The sequence below is a fragment of the Pseudozyma hubeiensis genome (assembly GCF_000403515.1).
Source record: "Pseudozyma hubeiensis SY62 DNA, scaffold: PHS47, whole genome shotgun sequence".
NCBI lineage: Eukaryota > Fungi > Basidiomycota > Ustilaginomycetes > Ustilaginales > Ustilaginaceae > Pseudozyma > Pseudozyma hubeiensis.
Genome location: NW_012133829.1, coordinates 234,718 through 248,806, shown reverse-complemented (window position 1 = coordinate 248,806; position 14,089 = coordinate 234,718). Strand labels below are relative to the sequence as shown.

The 14,089-nt window shown below is 55.5% G+C and overlaps 9 protein-coding genes across 9 annotated transcripts in view; 5 read left to right on the top strand and 4 right to left on the bottom strand.

Annotated features, from left to right (window-relative positions):
* Nucleotides 1–329, top strand: part of PHSY_005091 (hypothetical protein) — a gene marked incomplete at both ends in the record, with an annotated part of 1,355 nt that extends 1,026 nt beyond the window's left edge. The window contains one exon of the mRNA XM_012335702.1: nucleotides 233–329. Within this exon, the coding sequence (XP_012191092.1) occupies nucleotides 233–329 (97 nt within the window). The remainder of the gene's footprint in view (nucleotides 1–232) is intronic.
* A 68-nt stretch (nucleotides 330–397) lies between these two features.
* On the bottom strand, nucleotides 398–2,231 carry PHSY_005090 (hypothetical protein; the record flags this gene model as incomplete). The annotated part of the gene is made up of 2 exons (XM_012335701.1): nucleotides 398–2,045; nucleotides 2,143–2,231. The coding sequence occupies 2 exons, from the start codon at nucleotides 2,229–2,231 to the stop codon at nucleotides 398–400; spliced, it is 1,737 nt and encodes a 578-aa protein (XP_012191091.1).
* A 345-nt stretch (nucleotides 2,232–2,576) lies between these two features.
* On the bottom strand, nucleotides 2,577–2,885 carry PHSY_005089 (O-acetylhomoserine lyase; the record flags this gene model as incomplete). The annotated part of the gene is made up of 1 exon (XM_012335700.1): nucleotides 2,577–2,885. The coding sequence occupies one exon, from the start codon at nucleotides 2,883–2,885 to the stop codon at nucleotides 2,577–2,579; it is 309 nt and encodes a 102-aa protein (XP_012191090.1).
* A 936-nt stretch (nucleotides 2,886–3,821) lies between these two features.
* PHSY_005088 (hypothetical protein) lies at nucleotides 3,822–4,898 on the top strand (the record flags this gene model as incomplete). Its single annotated transcript, XM_012335699.1, has 1 exon — nucleotides 3,822–4,898. The coding sequence occupies one exon, from the start codon at nucleotides 3,822–3,824 to the stop codon at nucleotides 4,896–4,898; it is 1,077 nt and encodes a 358-aa protein (XP_012191089.1).
* A 996-nt stretch (nucleotides 4,899–5,894) lies between these two features.
* Nucleotides 5,895–8,120, top strand: PHSY_005087 (hypothetical protein; the record flags this gene model as incomplete). The annotated part of the gene is made up of 1 exon (XM_012335698.1): nucleotides 5,895–8,120. The coding sequence occupies one exon, from the start codon at nucleotides 5,895–5,897 to the stop codon at nucleotides 8,118–8,120; it is 2,226 nt and encodes a 741-aa protein (XP_012191088.1).
* A 393-nt stretch (nucleotides 8,121–8,513) lies between these two features.
* On the bottom strand, nucleotides 8,514–9,353 carry PHSY_005086 (potential N-terminal peptidyl-methionine acetyltransferase; the record flags this gene model as incomplete). The annotated part of the gene is made up of 1 exon (XM_012335697.1): nucleotides 8,514–9,353. One exon carries the CDS (start codon nucleotides 9,351–9,353, stop codon nucleotides 8,514–8,516), a length of 840 nt encoding a protein of 279 aa, XP_012191087.1.
* Nucleotides 9,354–10,300: 947 nt separating this feature from the next.
* Nucleotides 10,301–10,930, bottom strand: PHSY_005085 (60S ribosomal protein L13; the record flags this gene model as incomplete). Its single annotated transcript, XM_012335696.1, has 1 exon — nucleotides 10,301–10,930. The coding sequence occupies one exon, from the start codon at nucleotides 10,928–10,930 to the stop codon at nucleotides 10,301–10,303; it is 630 nt and encodes a 209-aa protein (XP_012191086.1).
* Nucleotides 10,931–11,413: 483 nt separating this feature from the next.
* Nucleotides 11,414–11,971, top strand: PHSY_005084 (hypothetical protein; the record flags this gene model as incomplete). The annotated part of the gene is made up of 2 exons (XM_012335695.1): nucleotides 11,414–11,555; nucleotides 11,907–11,971. The coding sequence occupies 2 exons, from the start codon at nucleotides 11,414–11,416 to the stop codon at nucleotides 11,969–11,971; spliced, it is 207 nt and encodes a 68-aa protein (XP_012191085.1).
* A 1,164-nt stretch (nucleotides 11,972–13,135) lies between these two features.
* On the top strand, nucleotides 13,136–13,960 carry PHSY_005083 (hypothetical protein; the record flags this gene model as incomplete). Its single annotated transcript, XM_012335694.1, has 1 exon — nucleotides 13,136–13,960. One exon carries the CDS (start codon nucleotides 13,136–13,138, stop codon nucleotides 13,958–13,960), a length of 825 nt encoding a protein of 274 aa, XP_012191084.1.
* Between the last annotated feature and the right edge of the window lie 129 nt (nucleotides 13,961–14,089).

Here is a 14,089-nt window from a genome sequence, read left to right as displayed (position 1 = left end):
CCCCCCCCCCTTCTTCCAAGTCCTGCTCTACGACTTGGTCGGTGAAACTGACAGCAAAGTTTCGTTCGATTCGACTACTGCCTGACAGTTCCAGGTCCGGATCTGGACGCACCCGTGTTCATCAGATGTCTGCAAGACTGCGGTTCGATCCGCCTTCCCGAGTAAGCTCTTCCCCTCCCTCACATCAAAAGGAAGTCAGGCAGCTGATTAACCCTTCATCTCTCCGCTACAGCAACGAAGAAGCTACACTCAGCAACGACTCCGTCCACCTGCTTCGCTACAGATCCATACGACACTTGGTCTATCAAGGCTCAGTTGTTCTGCTGTAATCACAATGCGTTGTGTATCGAGTCAACTTGCAAATCCATTCAAAAAACCGACACAGTACTCTACAGTCTCACTGCTTCTTCTTGTCCTCTTTCTCCTCCTCCTCGTCATCGTACTCGCCATCCTCCCTCTCATCAGCAACATCTCCCTTGATAGCCCTGAACATGATCCTCCACATGAGCACGTACCAGAACAGGTTCAACAGCAGCAGCAAAAACAGCGGAGCGAAGATCTGATACTTCATCCACGGAACCAACCACCAGCCTTTCACCGGATTCCACTCCCTGGTATACGTGGGGATGAGATCGAACTGATACCAGACGCTGTACAACGTTGCCGCTGAAAGGTAGATGCGGAAGTAGGTCCAGATGACCATAAAGATGGCAAAGATGACGACGGTGATGTTGTCGAGACCCATGTAGTTGAGCGCCTTGCTGAAACCGAGCCATGTATCGGGGATGTCCATGCATACAAAGACGGTGGTGCCGATCATGGTGAGGTTGATCAGGTAGGACCAGCCGATGAGCCAGAGGGTGACGAGGTGATGCGCAATGAGCTCGTAGTAGTCCTTGCGAGGTGCCTCGAGGCGCAAAAGCATGACGAGAGCTTGTTGGAGCCAAAAGGAGAACTGGAGGAGGTAGTAGAGTTTGAGTTCGCTGCGCATCTGCCAGTGGGGGTACTTGAGCCAGAGGTGTTCAAAGTTGTACCACCAGCTGTCCTGAAAGCTCATGACGTAGACGCCCAGAGCGGCGGCGCTACCCCAGTAGAGTACAGCGTAGCCCTGCTCGGTGAACCTGGCCTGCTTGGATTCGCTCTTGATCCCCCACCATTTGGCAAAGGGTTTGAAGATGTAGAGCGTCGTGGATTGACGCAAGAAAGAAAAGACAATGACGTAGAACACGAGGAAGAGCAAATCGTTGTATCCTTTCTGGTATCTTGCTTCGAGAGACTCTGCTGATCGTGGAATGAGATTCTGGAGTGCTTGCTGTACACCGTCTTTAGGCGGAAGGCTATCGAGAATGACCTGAGATTGAGGTACGCGATGCGAGAGCATGAGGAACGGTGCGACGGGATTGTTCTCGGGAGAACCAATGAAGAAGTTCCAGTTAAAGTAGGCGAGAACGAAGATGGCAGCAAGCTGGAAAGAGGAGGCGGGAGCGGTCATCCATCGGAACGTCATGAGGTCCTTGATGAGACCTTGCGAACGGTAGATCTCGTCATCTTGGAACGAGTATTTGCCCTTCTTGCTGGCAGCGCGAGTGGATGCAGCCACGGGATCTTTGGTTGCCGCAGCGTCAGCGGCAGCGATGCGGTCTGCCACGGCGGGATCGGCGGTCTCGTCTTGGGCATTGGCGTTCTGTGGAACTTGTGCGATGGCTTCGGAGAAGGAGGGAGCACGTTTGCGACCGGTGGCCGGACGTGTTGGCGGTGGTGCCGACGACATTTTTGCAGGCAAAATATGGATCGGTTTCGAGTCGATGAAGGAAGAAGGAAAAGAAGATGAACGACGAGGGTTCTCGCCAAAGCATTCGCGATCCGCAGCGACGATCCCTTCAGAAAGGACTTGCGCAATGATGTTGTTGTGTTGGTTTGTAGAGCGCGGATTTATTTTTTCCCTGATGCGCTGCACCGTGCGTTTCGAAGCATTTGGCGCGTTCGAGTTTCTTGGCCAAGCAGAGACAGCATTGAGACTTGCGCGTATCGCGACAGATTCGCGGCTAACGAAAAAGTGGTAAATTGTTAGACCGGACCGTGCATTTGCTTTGGCCCGCGTTTCGTGGGGCTTACATGCTGTCTCATCTGCGATGCACGCACCGCAACTTCAATCGACACTCGCTTTCGACAAGCCTAAACCAGCTCAAAGCCTGGATCGACGTCGATTGCGGGATCGAAGGGCGTTTCATCGACCCCGTAGGCGGAACTGCATGATCGACGACAAGCAGCGATGGCCGGTCGATCTGACGCAGCTTTTGGCAACCCGTTCCCGAGGCTTAATTCGCTCGCTGCTAACCACAACAAGCAGGCAGCCATTGTGAGTCGTTCTACTGGTACAGCGAAGACGCCGTGATTGAGGCCGGGAGAGCTCTTGAGCAAAGAGCAGCTGCACGGATTGGCGTGGATCGGCGCTGGTGTTCGCTTGGATTGAAGCGCCTTTTGTGAAACTTTCACTCCGCTTTGTAATTGGATCGGCGCCAGCGTGCCATCCTCGCTTGCGAAACAAATACAAATTTAAACGCTCGCCTGAGATTTTAGGGTGCCGGTTTGAGGGTCGTGTGTCGGTGTGTGAGTTTTGTGTTGGTCTTTTGTGTCACTTTTGGCCATGTTTTGGCTTGCAAACCGTAAGGGCCCTTTTGTGCCTCGTTGCTGGATCGGAGTTTGGATTTGGATCGCCCTCGGAGCAGCTGTTGTGATAGTTTGTGATAATTTGCAGATCCTACAGACCGCAGGTTGAGGATTCGGTGCTGCACCACCAACCAGACTCTGCCGAAGCGCAGCGGGTGCAGCGTGGGCTTTTGTGCAAGGTGCCTCTCTCCGCGCTTGCTTGTCCATCTGCTCATTCGGCTTCTGACGGCCAGACACGAGCGCTTGCTCGGCTCCAAGTCACCGTTGCGCGACAACCATGCGTGCCCCTTTCATGGCGTTCAAACACTAACTCGAGTGAACCATGTCTGCATCGACAGTACCAAGATGGGTCTGCCTTGTTGCGGCTTGCATCGTGAGGCGCTGTGATATTGAGTGGAAACATTCGTGTTGGGGAAGCGGTAACACGAGGCAAGGTTACAGTGCAGATTGCAGCGGCTCGGACTACTAACTCTGCTTGGCTATAGTACTCCGCTCCAATTTGGGAGCCTTCTGACGTTTTCATGTGCAGGCTGGGCTGCCTCTGCCTGCGATCCTTTGAGCGGCCGCAGATCACACCAAGGGGCCCGAGGTCAACATTGCACTGCCTTCGCTGCTTGCCCATCAGACTTGCACTGGTTTCCCTTTCACCTCACCATTCTCCAACCTCACACCTCCCTTGCTCGACACCATCAATCACCACCAACACATTTCCCCCTCAGCTTAAGTGATCCCTCTTCTCTTCCGCTATCTCCAGCATCCTCCCTCCTTTCCCTTCAGACAGCATCGCGTATCGATCGCTCTTGCTCATCTCGCTCCAGCTCGGCTTCTGCACGTCCGTGTTGTCATCGCTTTTGTCTGCCGCATTTTGTCGGACCGCCCACATTCTTTCCAACTAAGCACCTACCTCACGGCTCCTGATACCAATCGACGCATTCTACGACTACACCGTCCATTTGCTGAGATAAGCACGATCCTTCGAATCCACTACTGTTCAGGACCTTCTCCTACCGATCGCGCTTTTCCACATCATGAAGGCGTCTGGCTACCTCTTGTTGAGCGCGCTCGTCGCCACCTCGGCAGTCTCGGCCGACTCTCAACATCATATTCGAGGTCGTCCAGATCATCTTGCTCGACTCGCTCCACGAGCACCTATGCCGACTCCCCTCCTTGGCGGCTTGGGAGGAGGCAACAGCGGCGGTAGCGATGGCGGCTCTTCCGACTCGGCCTCAGCTACGCGCAGTGCTTCCTCCTTCGACCCGTTTGGCGGTGCCTCGTCAGCAAGCGCAGCCGCCGCCTCTTCCTCGGCTGCCGCTTCTTCCTCATCCGCTGCCGCCGCTGCCGCATCCTCTTCCTCAGCAGCAGCCGCTTCAGCTTCTGCCTCGGCTTCCCGAGCTGAGGCCGCACAGTCCTCCTCCATCGCTGCTGCTGCCGCTTCATCAGCCGCTGCCTCCCTTTCCAGCGCCAATGCTGCTGCTTCCGAATCCGCCGCTGCTGCAGCCAGTGCTTCAGTCAGCCGTGCCTCGGCTTCCTCTGCCATGCTCACCACTTCCTCCGGCCTCACCACCACCCTCACCGCCACCGTCGTTGCCACCCCCACAACAACAGCGTCCACCTCGTCAGCATCTGCCGACAGACAGTCGAGCTCCGGAAGCGGCTCCGGCGGTGCTAGCAAGGGTCTCATCATCGGCGTGTCTGTCGCCGGAGGTGTTTTGGTCCTGGCCGCCTTCATCTTCCTCTACTTCAAGTTTGGCACCCGCAGATTCAGCAACTTTGAAGATCAAGATGCCGACATCAAGTGGCCGGAACTCAAACACGATCCCGATTCCAATGTCATGCAGCCTCTCCCCGCGCGTCGCACAGGAGGTGCCGGTTTCGACATGGGTGACGACTCGGACAACGAGGGGGGTGAACAAGATGCACATGCAGGTATGGGCGAGAAGGGCAGGGACAGTTTCACCGCTTCCACTACGGCTCTAGCTGCAGCTCCACCTGCTGGATACGCCGTCAACGAGTATTCTTCCGGAATGGATCATGGATATGCGGTCGATCCAGCAGCTGCGTATTATCAGGACCATCACATGTACGGCGGCCATCAGTACGGTATGCAAACCTCTCCTGGTGCAAGCGCCGCTTACGCGGACAATGGCTACGGTGTAGACCCATATGCGCATGCTGGCATGTCGCATCCTCAACAGCAACAACAATACCCACACGGTCACTACCAGTGATCTCTCTTCATATAGTCACTTTCTGAGCACTCTCTTGATCACCTTCTTTTGGCATTGCTTTTATCTCAAGGACTTGCCTTTTGTCTGCCGTGTCTTTTGCGCGGGCTCGATCTGGAGAATACCACTTTCGTCTAATCAATCTTTGACACGGGGTTTGAAGCGCTGTGCGTCGGTTTCATTTCCGGTTGGGAAAGTGATGGAGATCAAGTTCGTTGCGCTGTTGTTCTGAGGTCGTCAGATCGTGGCAGCAGAGTCTTGTGTTCTAGGCTGTGCGGTGAATGGCAGCTGTGATGAGGTATCTTGTTGGCAGGAAGAGCGATTCGAGCTTGAAGTGGAGCTTGAAGTGACACCATGGCTGTGCCGAAGAGGCTCATTCGCAAGACTTGAGGGAAAGACGAAAGCGTGAGGGCGTGTCAACATGCGCACGCACCGCTCCCTGTCGATCACAATTGCTTTTCTTAGCTTCGTCTCGGAGCCAGGGGAACAGACCTGCGATTCAATCGTCTGAGCTCATCTCTCTTCATCATCCTGACCGTCGAAAGAGAGGGGAGATAATGTGACAGATGGTGAAACACGCCGGTCGGACACCCCAATTGTTTCATGATCGTCGGGTCGAGGCTGCAGACGTGATGCAATCGGTGGTCCGGCTTCCTCGGGGTGATACACATCGCTCCCTTGCGCTTCGTTTGGCGGAGGTGGCCACCTCATCTCACGCACTCGGCCACACCGTTCACTCGCAGCTCCTTTGTCACTGGATCGGTAGGACAGCCTGTGCAGACCAAATGAAGCGGGACTGCTGCCTGGATCCACCTTGTCCCTGGCATCCCGGGAGGCACTCGAGGAGCAGCACATTCGACGCTGCAAATGGTATATAAGATGGTCTTGCGTGTCATTCTTTCCCTCAACAATACCATTCTCTATCTTTCGACTGCTCTGCAACTTTGCAAGACATCATCACGCTCCTTTCCCATCCTAGCCCGCGACCAACTCGCAAGTATGAAGGGTCTACTACTACCCTTGGTACTGGTCGCGCTCATCGTTACGAAAATCGATCATGCCAACGCATCGCCAACGATCGTTGTCACCAATACCCCCTACTACCACGGTATCGATCTGTCCATCGGCCTCGGCGGCACTGCCGAAAACGCTCCGCACCCTCAAGCTTCTCAGCCCCAGCATGGATCCTCCAAAGATCGGGCTTCCAAGGATTCCTCGCCCAAGACACTTCGAGGCGGCGTCGCGCCAGCTCCTGCCGAAGACTGTTTTCTACTCCCTGCGCTAACTGGACTGCTGAGTGCGGGAGCGTCGAGGGGCACTCCTCCGCCGTCGTCCCCCGACACAGCTGCGCTGCAGGCGAGCATGACGCCTGGCGACAGTACACCTGATTCTTCGAGTCCCCCTTCTGGCGGCACTTCGACTGCCTCCCCAGACTCGGGTTCGCCCGCGCCCGATTATCCAGATTCGTCCGGATACAGTGCGCCAGGTGGTCTCGATACTCCGGACTCGCCAAGTGATTCCAATTCCTCAAATGGATTAGGTGGTCTCGGAAGTCCAGGCTCGAGCTCACCCGACTCTTCGAGCTCTCCAGGCGGACCAGGTGGACTAGGCGCTTCCGGAGGACCTGGTGGGCCCGGCAGTCCGGCCGTAGGCTCCCCCGATTCTTCGAGCTCTCCTGGATCGAATGGATCGAATGGATCGCCAGATGACTGTGATTCCCTAGAGGCTTCGGCTAGCGCGGGATCAACCGGAACTTCAGGAATGCCTGGTTCTATCGAATCTCCTGAAGGATCTGGCGTTGGTGGTGGTGGAGGAGCGGGAGGTGCGGGAGGTGCAGGAGGTGAAGGAGGTGCAGGAGGTGCTGGTGGTGCTGGGGGAGGGGGAGGAGGGGGAGGAGCAGGAGGAGGAGGAGGTGGTATTGGTGGTGGTGGCGGAGGAGGGGGAGGAGGGGGAGAAGACGCTGCTGGAGGACCGGAGTGCCATAAATGCGAACTCTCAAGCACTGCAGCTGACGGTCTTTCCGACTCTGCTTCGAGCAGCGACAAATCCGGCAAAGCGACAACGGGTGGCGATGCGGCTGAAGACTGCGATATGGACAAAATCAATAACATCGAAGGCAGCGGTTCCTCGCCATCCGGCGGCGGTGGCTCGAGCGACAAGGAAAATTGCGACGACGACAAGGGTACCACTCCGTCTAAGTCCGAGGGAGAATGTCACGACAACAAAGACTCCGACTCGTCGAAGTCTACATCGAAGTCCAAGAGTGACAGCTCCTCTGGCAGCAGCGATTCTAAAGATGGCGGGTCGTCCTCGCGTCCTCCCCCGGATGGGTCTGGCAGCGGTAGTCCACCTCCAAGTCCTGGACAAGGCGATGGTGGAAGCTGTGGTCCTGCAGCGAAGTTCACGCACATTCTCAAGACGTTGATGCCTTCTGGAAGCGGCTCGGCCCCAGAAGTGACTTCTGGTGGTGGTAGTGGTACGCCTCCCATTTCGTCTGGCGGAGGAGCTCCGCCGTCCGATGCGTCGCCACCTGAATCTTCTGCGCCTCCGGAAACGTCGCCACCTGGATCGCCACCGTCGGGATCGTCGCCACCTGATTCGCCTCCGCCAAGCACACCTCCTCCCGACATCACTTCTGGCGGTACAAGTGCCAATCCACAAGACAATTCGTCGCCATCTCCCAGTTCGCCACCGTCAGGCACACCTCCTCCGGACATCACTTCTGGCGGTCCAAGTGCCAATCCACCATCGGCTCCTCCATGCAGCACTGACTCGGACGACAGCAGCAAGCCTCAGAAGAGAAGCGGTGCATCGTCTGCAGACGCCAGCGGCAATGGCCCCAGTGCCGCGTCTTCTGGTGGTGCGTCGGGTCCGTCGGACTCTTCCTCCGCCTCGTGTCCGGCCGAATCGTCCAAAGCAACGCTCGAGATCGCTCCGTGCGACTTCGCCCACCTCTTTGCTCACATGAAGATCACCCACACACAGCTGGCTAAGTTCGAAACCGGCTTGAAAGCTTTGCTCGATTCTCACAAGGCGACGTACACGGTGGATGGTAAGCAGGTTTCGGGTGATCAGTTGGCTAAATCGAAGGATGGACAGGGAAAGAGGGCGATGATGGATGAAATCGGTGATGACGCAAGGACTGGTGGTAGTGTCGAGACGAGAGATGTGCCGACTGTAAGGAAGGGTAGGTTCTTGTACAGGGTTCGACGACAGCTCTTTTGACGATATTTCCTTACAGCCTCACCATCAACAATGGTGAGCGGACTCGCTTGTTTGCCATCACCTCTCTTTCTGTCGCTGCGTCTCGGTTGTCCCTCCCCCCGTCGTCTTTGGTTTCTGTCCCGTCTCTCATCGTGTCGTTCCTCGTCCCAGAATGCAGGCTCCGTCTGTGCCTCTTCCAATCACAATCACACTCCTTTGCCCGCTCGTCTCGACATCGCCTTCTCAGTCGCGTCTGTCTCTCTCTTCCCCTCGATGCAATCCCAACCTCTCCGTGTTCTCCTTCGTTCGCATGTGCAAGTCTCTCATCCTCGTCTCCCTTCACCACACACAGTCCCCGCACATACTCTCTCGCGACTATCTGAAGTGGTGACAAAAGTGACATTGTTTCCCGAATTACTGATGCTTGGCAGTCTCCTCGACCTTCTTAACGGCATTGTTTCTCCTCACGACATCCTGGATCGCCTTATCCGCAGCCTTCCTCCCGACACTCGCTTTGACCTGGTGGTTCGCCTTTGCCCAACCCATCTTGACGAGCCATTTGACAAAGCTCGGTGTGACCGCGGCAGTGAACGCCACCCTTACGGGGAGCAGAAGGGTCTTGTGAATGGTGTATGCGAGAACTGCTTCTGTCCAGATGGTACTGCTCTTGTTGCCGGATTTCGAGGATTCATCGGGATCTTCGGATCGTTGTTCGAGACCGATGGATTTGCGGAGGGAGGCTTCGAGGGAACGGATGTGGTCGGCACCCAAGAGGTGGATGGCGAGGAAGGTGAGGGAAAAGTCGACGGAAGAGGCGAGAAGGTAGACGCCGAGCGCCCACCAGCCGTAGCGCCGAGTGAGGAACTTCAACCGCTCGCGAAGGGTTGCCTTGGGCGGTGGAGAGTCGGTGTCTTCTGCTTCGGGTTCGGGTCGTGGTGGTGGAGTGGAGGAGGGCTTTGAGGAGGAGCTGGTGTTGCTCGTCGATGATGTCGTGGAGATCGACCGTGAAGAGAGGATGATCGGTGAGGCTGAGGCAAAATAAGCCGACGCAGGCTTGAATAGCAGCGAGTGCGATGGTGTCGAGTCGAGTGTGAGGACACGTTGCTGATGAAGAGATCGACTGGTGAAACTGAGCCGTGAAGAAGAAGAAGACGACGAGGAACCAACCCTGGCAGCGGCGGCAGCGACTCTGACAGGTGTTCTCGAGACACCCCTCAACGGTGCTGCCAACAGCCCACGAAGAGCCATCTTCATCGACATCCTTTGCTGTATTTCGTGGTCGGTGGCTGATGACGAACGCAAAAGAAGAAGGAATAAGAAAAGGTGGTCCGCGCAGCTTTGTTACCTCGAGAAGAAAAAAAAAAAGGAGTGTTGTTCGACGTCACACAAACACGAAGCTAATTGTTGTTGAAATTTGACGCAGCAGCAGTACAAGAGGATCTGACGGCACAAGCGAGAACGTGCCGCTGCTGATCTAGACCCTGGAGAACTGAGCTGAGTCGGCGGCACCGCGACATTCTGGTCTGCGTGGCCTGTCGGCCCTTCGCGAGCATTCTGGAGTAGTCAGGTTCAACTGCCTATTCGCGTGTGCCTGTCAAGCCTCGTCTCCCTGGGATCGAAACACGCGGTCAACCCGGACATCCTCGGAAGCCCACGAGCACTGACACATAGAAGAGCCAAACAGTCACCAGCAGCAAGTCCGCGGGAACAGCCCTAACCTCAGCTCCTCAACCAACAACCCTTTCCTCATCTCAATCCACCCCACACCCCTCACATACGCACATCACGACATCAAGTAGCGAAGGATCAATCTCTTTAGATTTTTTGGGGTGTGTGGGTGTGTGAGAACGTGATGGGCAATCCAGACCCTCGCGTGGATACAGGAAAGCGGTAATGTGTGCAAAGTGTGTTGTGTGATATGCTGAAAATACACCGAGTCAATGGAACGAGAAACCATTTGACTACTGAAAAGGGAAACCCCCCGCCCTCATCGATGCCGACTCTCGATCTCCAAATGCGGATACATCATGCGGAATCCAAGAGAAACAAAGTCGATGATGTGAACCGATCCTAGATCAGAGCTGGACGGAATGAAACGATGAATGGGTGGGAGAAGAAAGGACTGCATGCAGACGAGAAGAAAGGTGCAAGAAAGGAAAGGAAACCATACAAACAAAGAAGAGGAATCGCGTTGAGCAAATTTACTTCTTGGCGTTGGCAGCCTCCTCCTCCTTCTTGGCGATACGGGCCTTGACCTTGCCAGCGGCACGGTGGGTACCACGAGCCTTGCGGAGGGTCTCGTAAGCGTTGAACTCCTTCTCCTCCGAAGTGATGGCACGGGGCTTCTCGGCCTCGGTACCAGCAGGCAAGGGGATGACCGACTGGACCTGGCGGACGGCCTCGACGTTGGAAAGGTCGACCTTCTTGTCCTTGTTCTTCTTGGTCAGCTTGGGGACGACCACAAGACGGGCCTGGTAAGCCTTGATGCGCTCAACGTTGAGCTTGAGGCTCTCCTCGGACTTGTTGCGGCGACGGTGGTCGACGGGGATGCCGACGGAGCGAGCGTACTTCTTGCCGAGACCGGCAGCCTTGACCTCCTCAATGGTGAAGCCACGGCCGGAGCGGACCTTGGTGTTGTATCGGAGGGTGGGGCATCGGACAGCGGGGCGCAGAGGCTGGACGGGGCGCAGGCCGAGCTTGGCAGCCTTGGCCTCACGAGCAGTGCGTCTCCTCTTCTTGGCACCGGGCTGGTCGAACCAGACCTTGACCCGACGCTGCCAATCCTTGCGGAAGTGGTTGTTGTGAAGGATGTTGTTGTGCTTCACGGCCATCTTTTAGATTGAAAGGCGATGATGATGTGCAGATGGGTGTAGTCGAGTCGGGTTGGTAGTGCAAGTTGGAGGATTGAGGAAGAAAACAAAGTAGGTCAGTCTCGTGTATTCTGAATTTGCAATGTGTTGAAAATTTGCAGAAAAAGGCAGGACAAAGAACGGCACGGTCGGATGTTGGACAACTGGACGACGGTCAAGACGCAGTTTGCGGCGATAGGAGGATCATGTTGCGCACATCCAATGTCGAGATAAGCCAAGTAGCGTGGGGCGAGCGAATGTCGGAACCAGTACTGCGATGTGAAATGGGAGCGAGATGCCGGCATGGGATGTTGCAAGCGTCAAGACCACCTTGAGAAGACCGGGAGAGTCCTCCCGTGCATCCTGATTGTCCTGGTGAGGCTGGGTGACACTTGCTTTCCAATTGCATAGCGGTGGACCAGCTGGTACTGAGAATGGCAGAGGCACGGGATGAGCCACAGTCGCATGTGCCTCCCACGACAGCGAGAAGCTACTATCCAGTCGGAATCGGTAATGCGTCGTGCGCTGGAACGCCAACGGATGTGCAGTTGCTACTTGCCACCGAAAGACACGCTGACTGCAGTTCGTCAAGACCGGATCAAGAAAGGTAGATCATCTCCTGTCGGCGATGTCGCAATGTCACGATTATGAACATCCATCCTGTGCGTCTCCGGCAAGTACTGTCTCCCTGCATGTGGCTACATAGCTGCCACTTGAACATGCGTGTCGAGGTCGCCGTCCAAAATCGAACCATACTATCGGCGTCGAACAATCATGTCGACATCGGCGTCCTGCAATCATATGCGATACTGTGCAGCCCCATCATGAGTGTCGCACTGCCTGGTATTATGTGTTGTTGTGGGATATGCTGTTGTCGAGGGTGATGCTGCTGCTGCACTGCCATAGTCGAAAAATGGTGTCGATGCTGTCCAACGGAATGCTGTCTTTGCCTGCCTAGATGCTGCTTCTGATGCCATTGCAGTGTTGACTGAATGGCCCATCCAGATACGTACTTTGATATGATCTTGAGGGGTGGATGGTCGAAGATGAAGGGCAGAATGCGAAACTGTGATGGCGACAAAGCCCTGTAGCCCGCCTTGGGTTGCGTGCTGCCTGGCTCCGTGTCGAAGGATTGCGCTGCTCCAGCTGAAATTTTGGCCTGGGACGCTTCTCTGGGCGGTCAACTCTCTTTCGAGTCTAGCTCGTCTTGCACTACTCTCACAGACACAGAACTGGCTGGCCTCAGTGTGTCTCTCTCGCTGCCGCTTTGTCTGGCTAAACGTTGCTTCCATTCGAGGCTTTACTGCGCTCTCATGCCGCGCAATTTTGGAATTCAGAAGAGTTCAAATTGAGAATTCTTCCCTTTCAACATTGAATTCGGGAAAAACTACAGTTTTCGAGGGCGAGTCACGTGCTGTCTGTGCTTTTTGACGAACCGGCTTCTATAGACAATTTTCCTGATCGCCGATATGTTCGCTGTTCGAACGAGCCGATGTTGATGCAGTACACACCCTATCGCTTCACCCTTAAACTGCTTGGCCACGCCTCGTTTGCCTGTCTTGCAACAATCTCGTCAGCCACACCTCAACCCCAAACATGCATCAGCCCAGCTGATCCTGGCTTGATGAACATGTCTTTGTGCTGCGTATTGGGCCTTCGCTGCTTCCGAACCGTCCCTGCCGATAGACTAGGCTGGACGGAACTGCGTGCAAGGCGGGATGAGGAGAATGGCTGATGTTAGAGCGTCTGAACCGTTGCGAGTTGCGTCGACAATGTCGGTGTTTAAAATGGCCGCGGGTCAGCCCTTTTTTCCTTCCTTCCGAGGATCAATGAAGAGGCTACACGGGCAGAGTGGCTTGCATGATTTGAACCGCTCACGAACTGTGGCACGCTGGGCCGTCCAATGAGATGAGGGTGCCGACTGATGGGTGTAAATGTCACCGAAGATGCCGGATATCGTGGCAGCAGCAGCACGTTGCGTGATGGCAACAGAAAACGTGGACCGAGAAGATCCGGTCAACGCTAGAATGATGAAGTTCGGAGGGATCTGCACTCTTTCCGAAAGCATAGCCGAGCATGTTCCCGCAACGTTCATTCATATCTCCCGCATACACACCCACAACTTCATCTCCTTCAACCACCACACCAACCATCATCTCACACTAGACATCGCGATCGTTCCTCAAGATGGTCAAGACAATCACCCTCGAAGTGGATACCATCCTCTTCGACATGGACGGCACGCTCATCGATTCCACCCCGGCCGTCAACGCAACCTGGGCCTCGTTCGCTCATCAATACAACCTCGATCTCTCCTTCGTCATGCAGACCTGCCACGGTTACCGCACTGTAGAGAACCTTCGTCGCTTCATCCCCTCGATCTCCGACGCCGATCTGCCCAAGGAAGTCGAGAGGTTCGAATCCAACATCCTCGTCGTCGCTCGCGAGAACGCCAAGACCGGCAAAGGTGGTTCCATCGTAGCCACGCCCGGAGCGAAAGAGCTTTTGAACCAGATCAACTCGACCCGGCCGGAAACCGCCGTCAAGCGAGGCAACTACGGTTGGGCGATCGTCACCAGTGCAACCCAGGCGTACGCACAGCAAGGGTTCGCCTCCGCTGGTGTCAGCGACCCACCCCAAGTCTTCATCACCTCGGATCTTTGCACCAAGGGCAAACCAGACCCACAACCGTACCTCATGGGTGCCGAAAAGACAAAGCAGGACATCAGCCGATGTCTGGTCGTCGAAGACGCTCCCCCCGGTGTTCGAGCGGGTAAGAGGGCAGGTGCAAAGACGTTGGCATTGCGAACAACACACGATGGAGAAAAGATGCAGGAGGAAGGCGCGGATTACATTGTCGAGGATCTGAGAAGCGTCAAAGCTGAATGGAAGCAGGATGGCAGCGCGTTGGTGTTGACCATCCAGGCGGAGGAGGAGCACGAGGCAAAAGGGATCAGCGAGTTGGCGAAACAGATTCAGAAGGACAACGATCCGACGGCGAATGGCCACTAGATCAGTAGCCGCGGATGTGGATTGAGATACTTCGCAATTCATAGAGCTTCGTCAGGACGCGGACGAGCATGTGCTCGATTGTGATCGATTACATTCAGGTGACAAGAGAATTGCTGCTGACAAGTACAC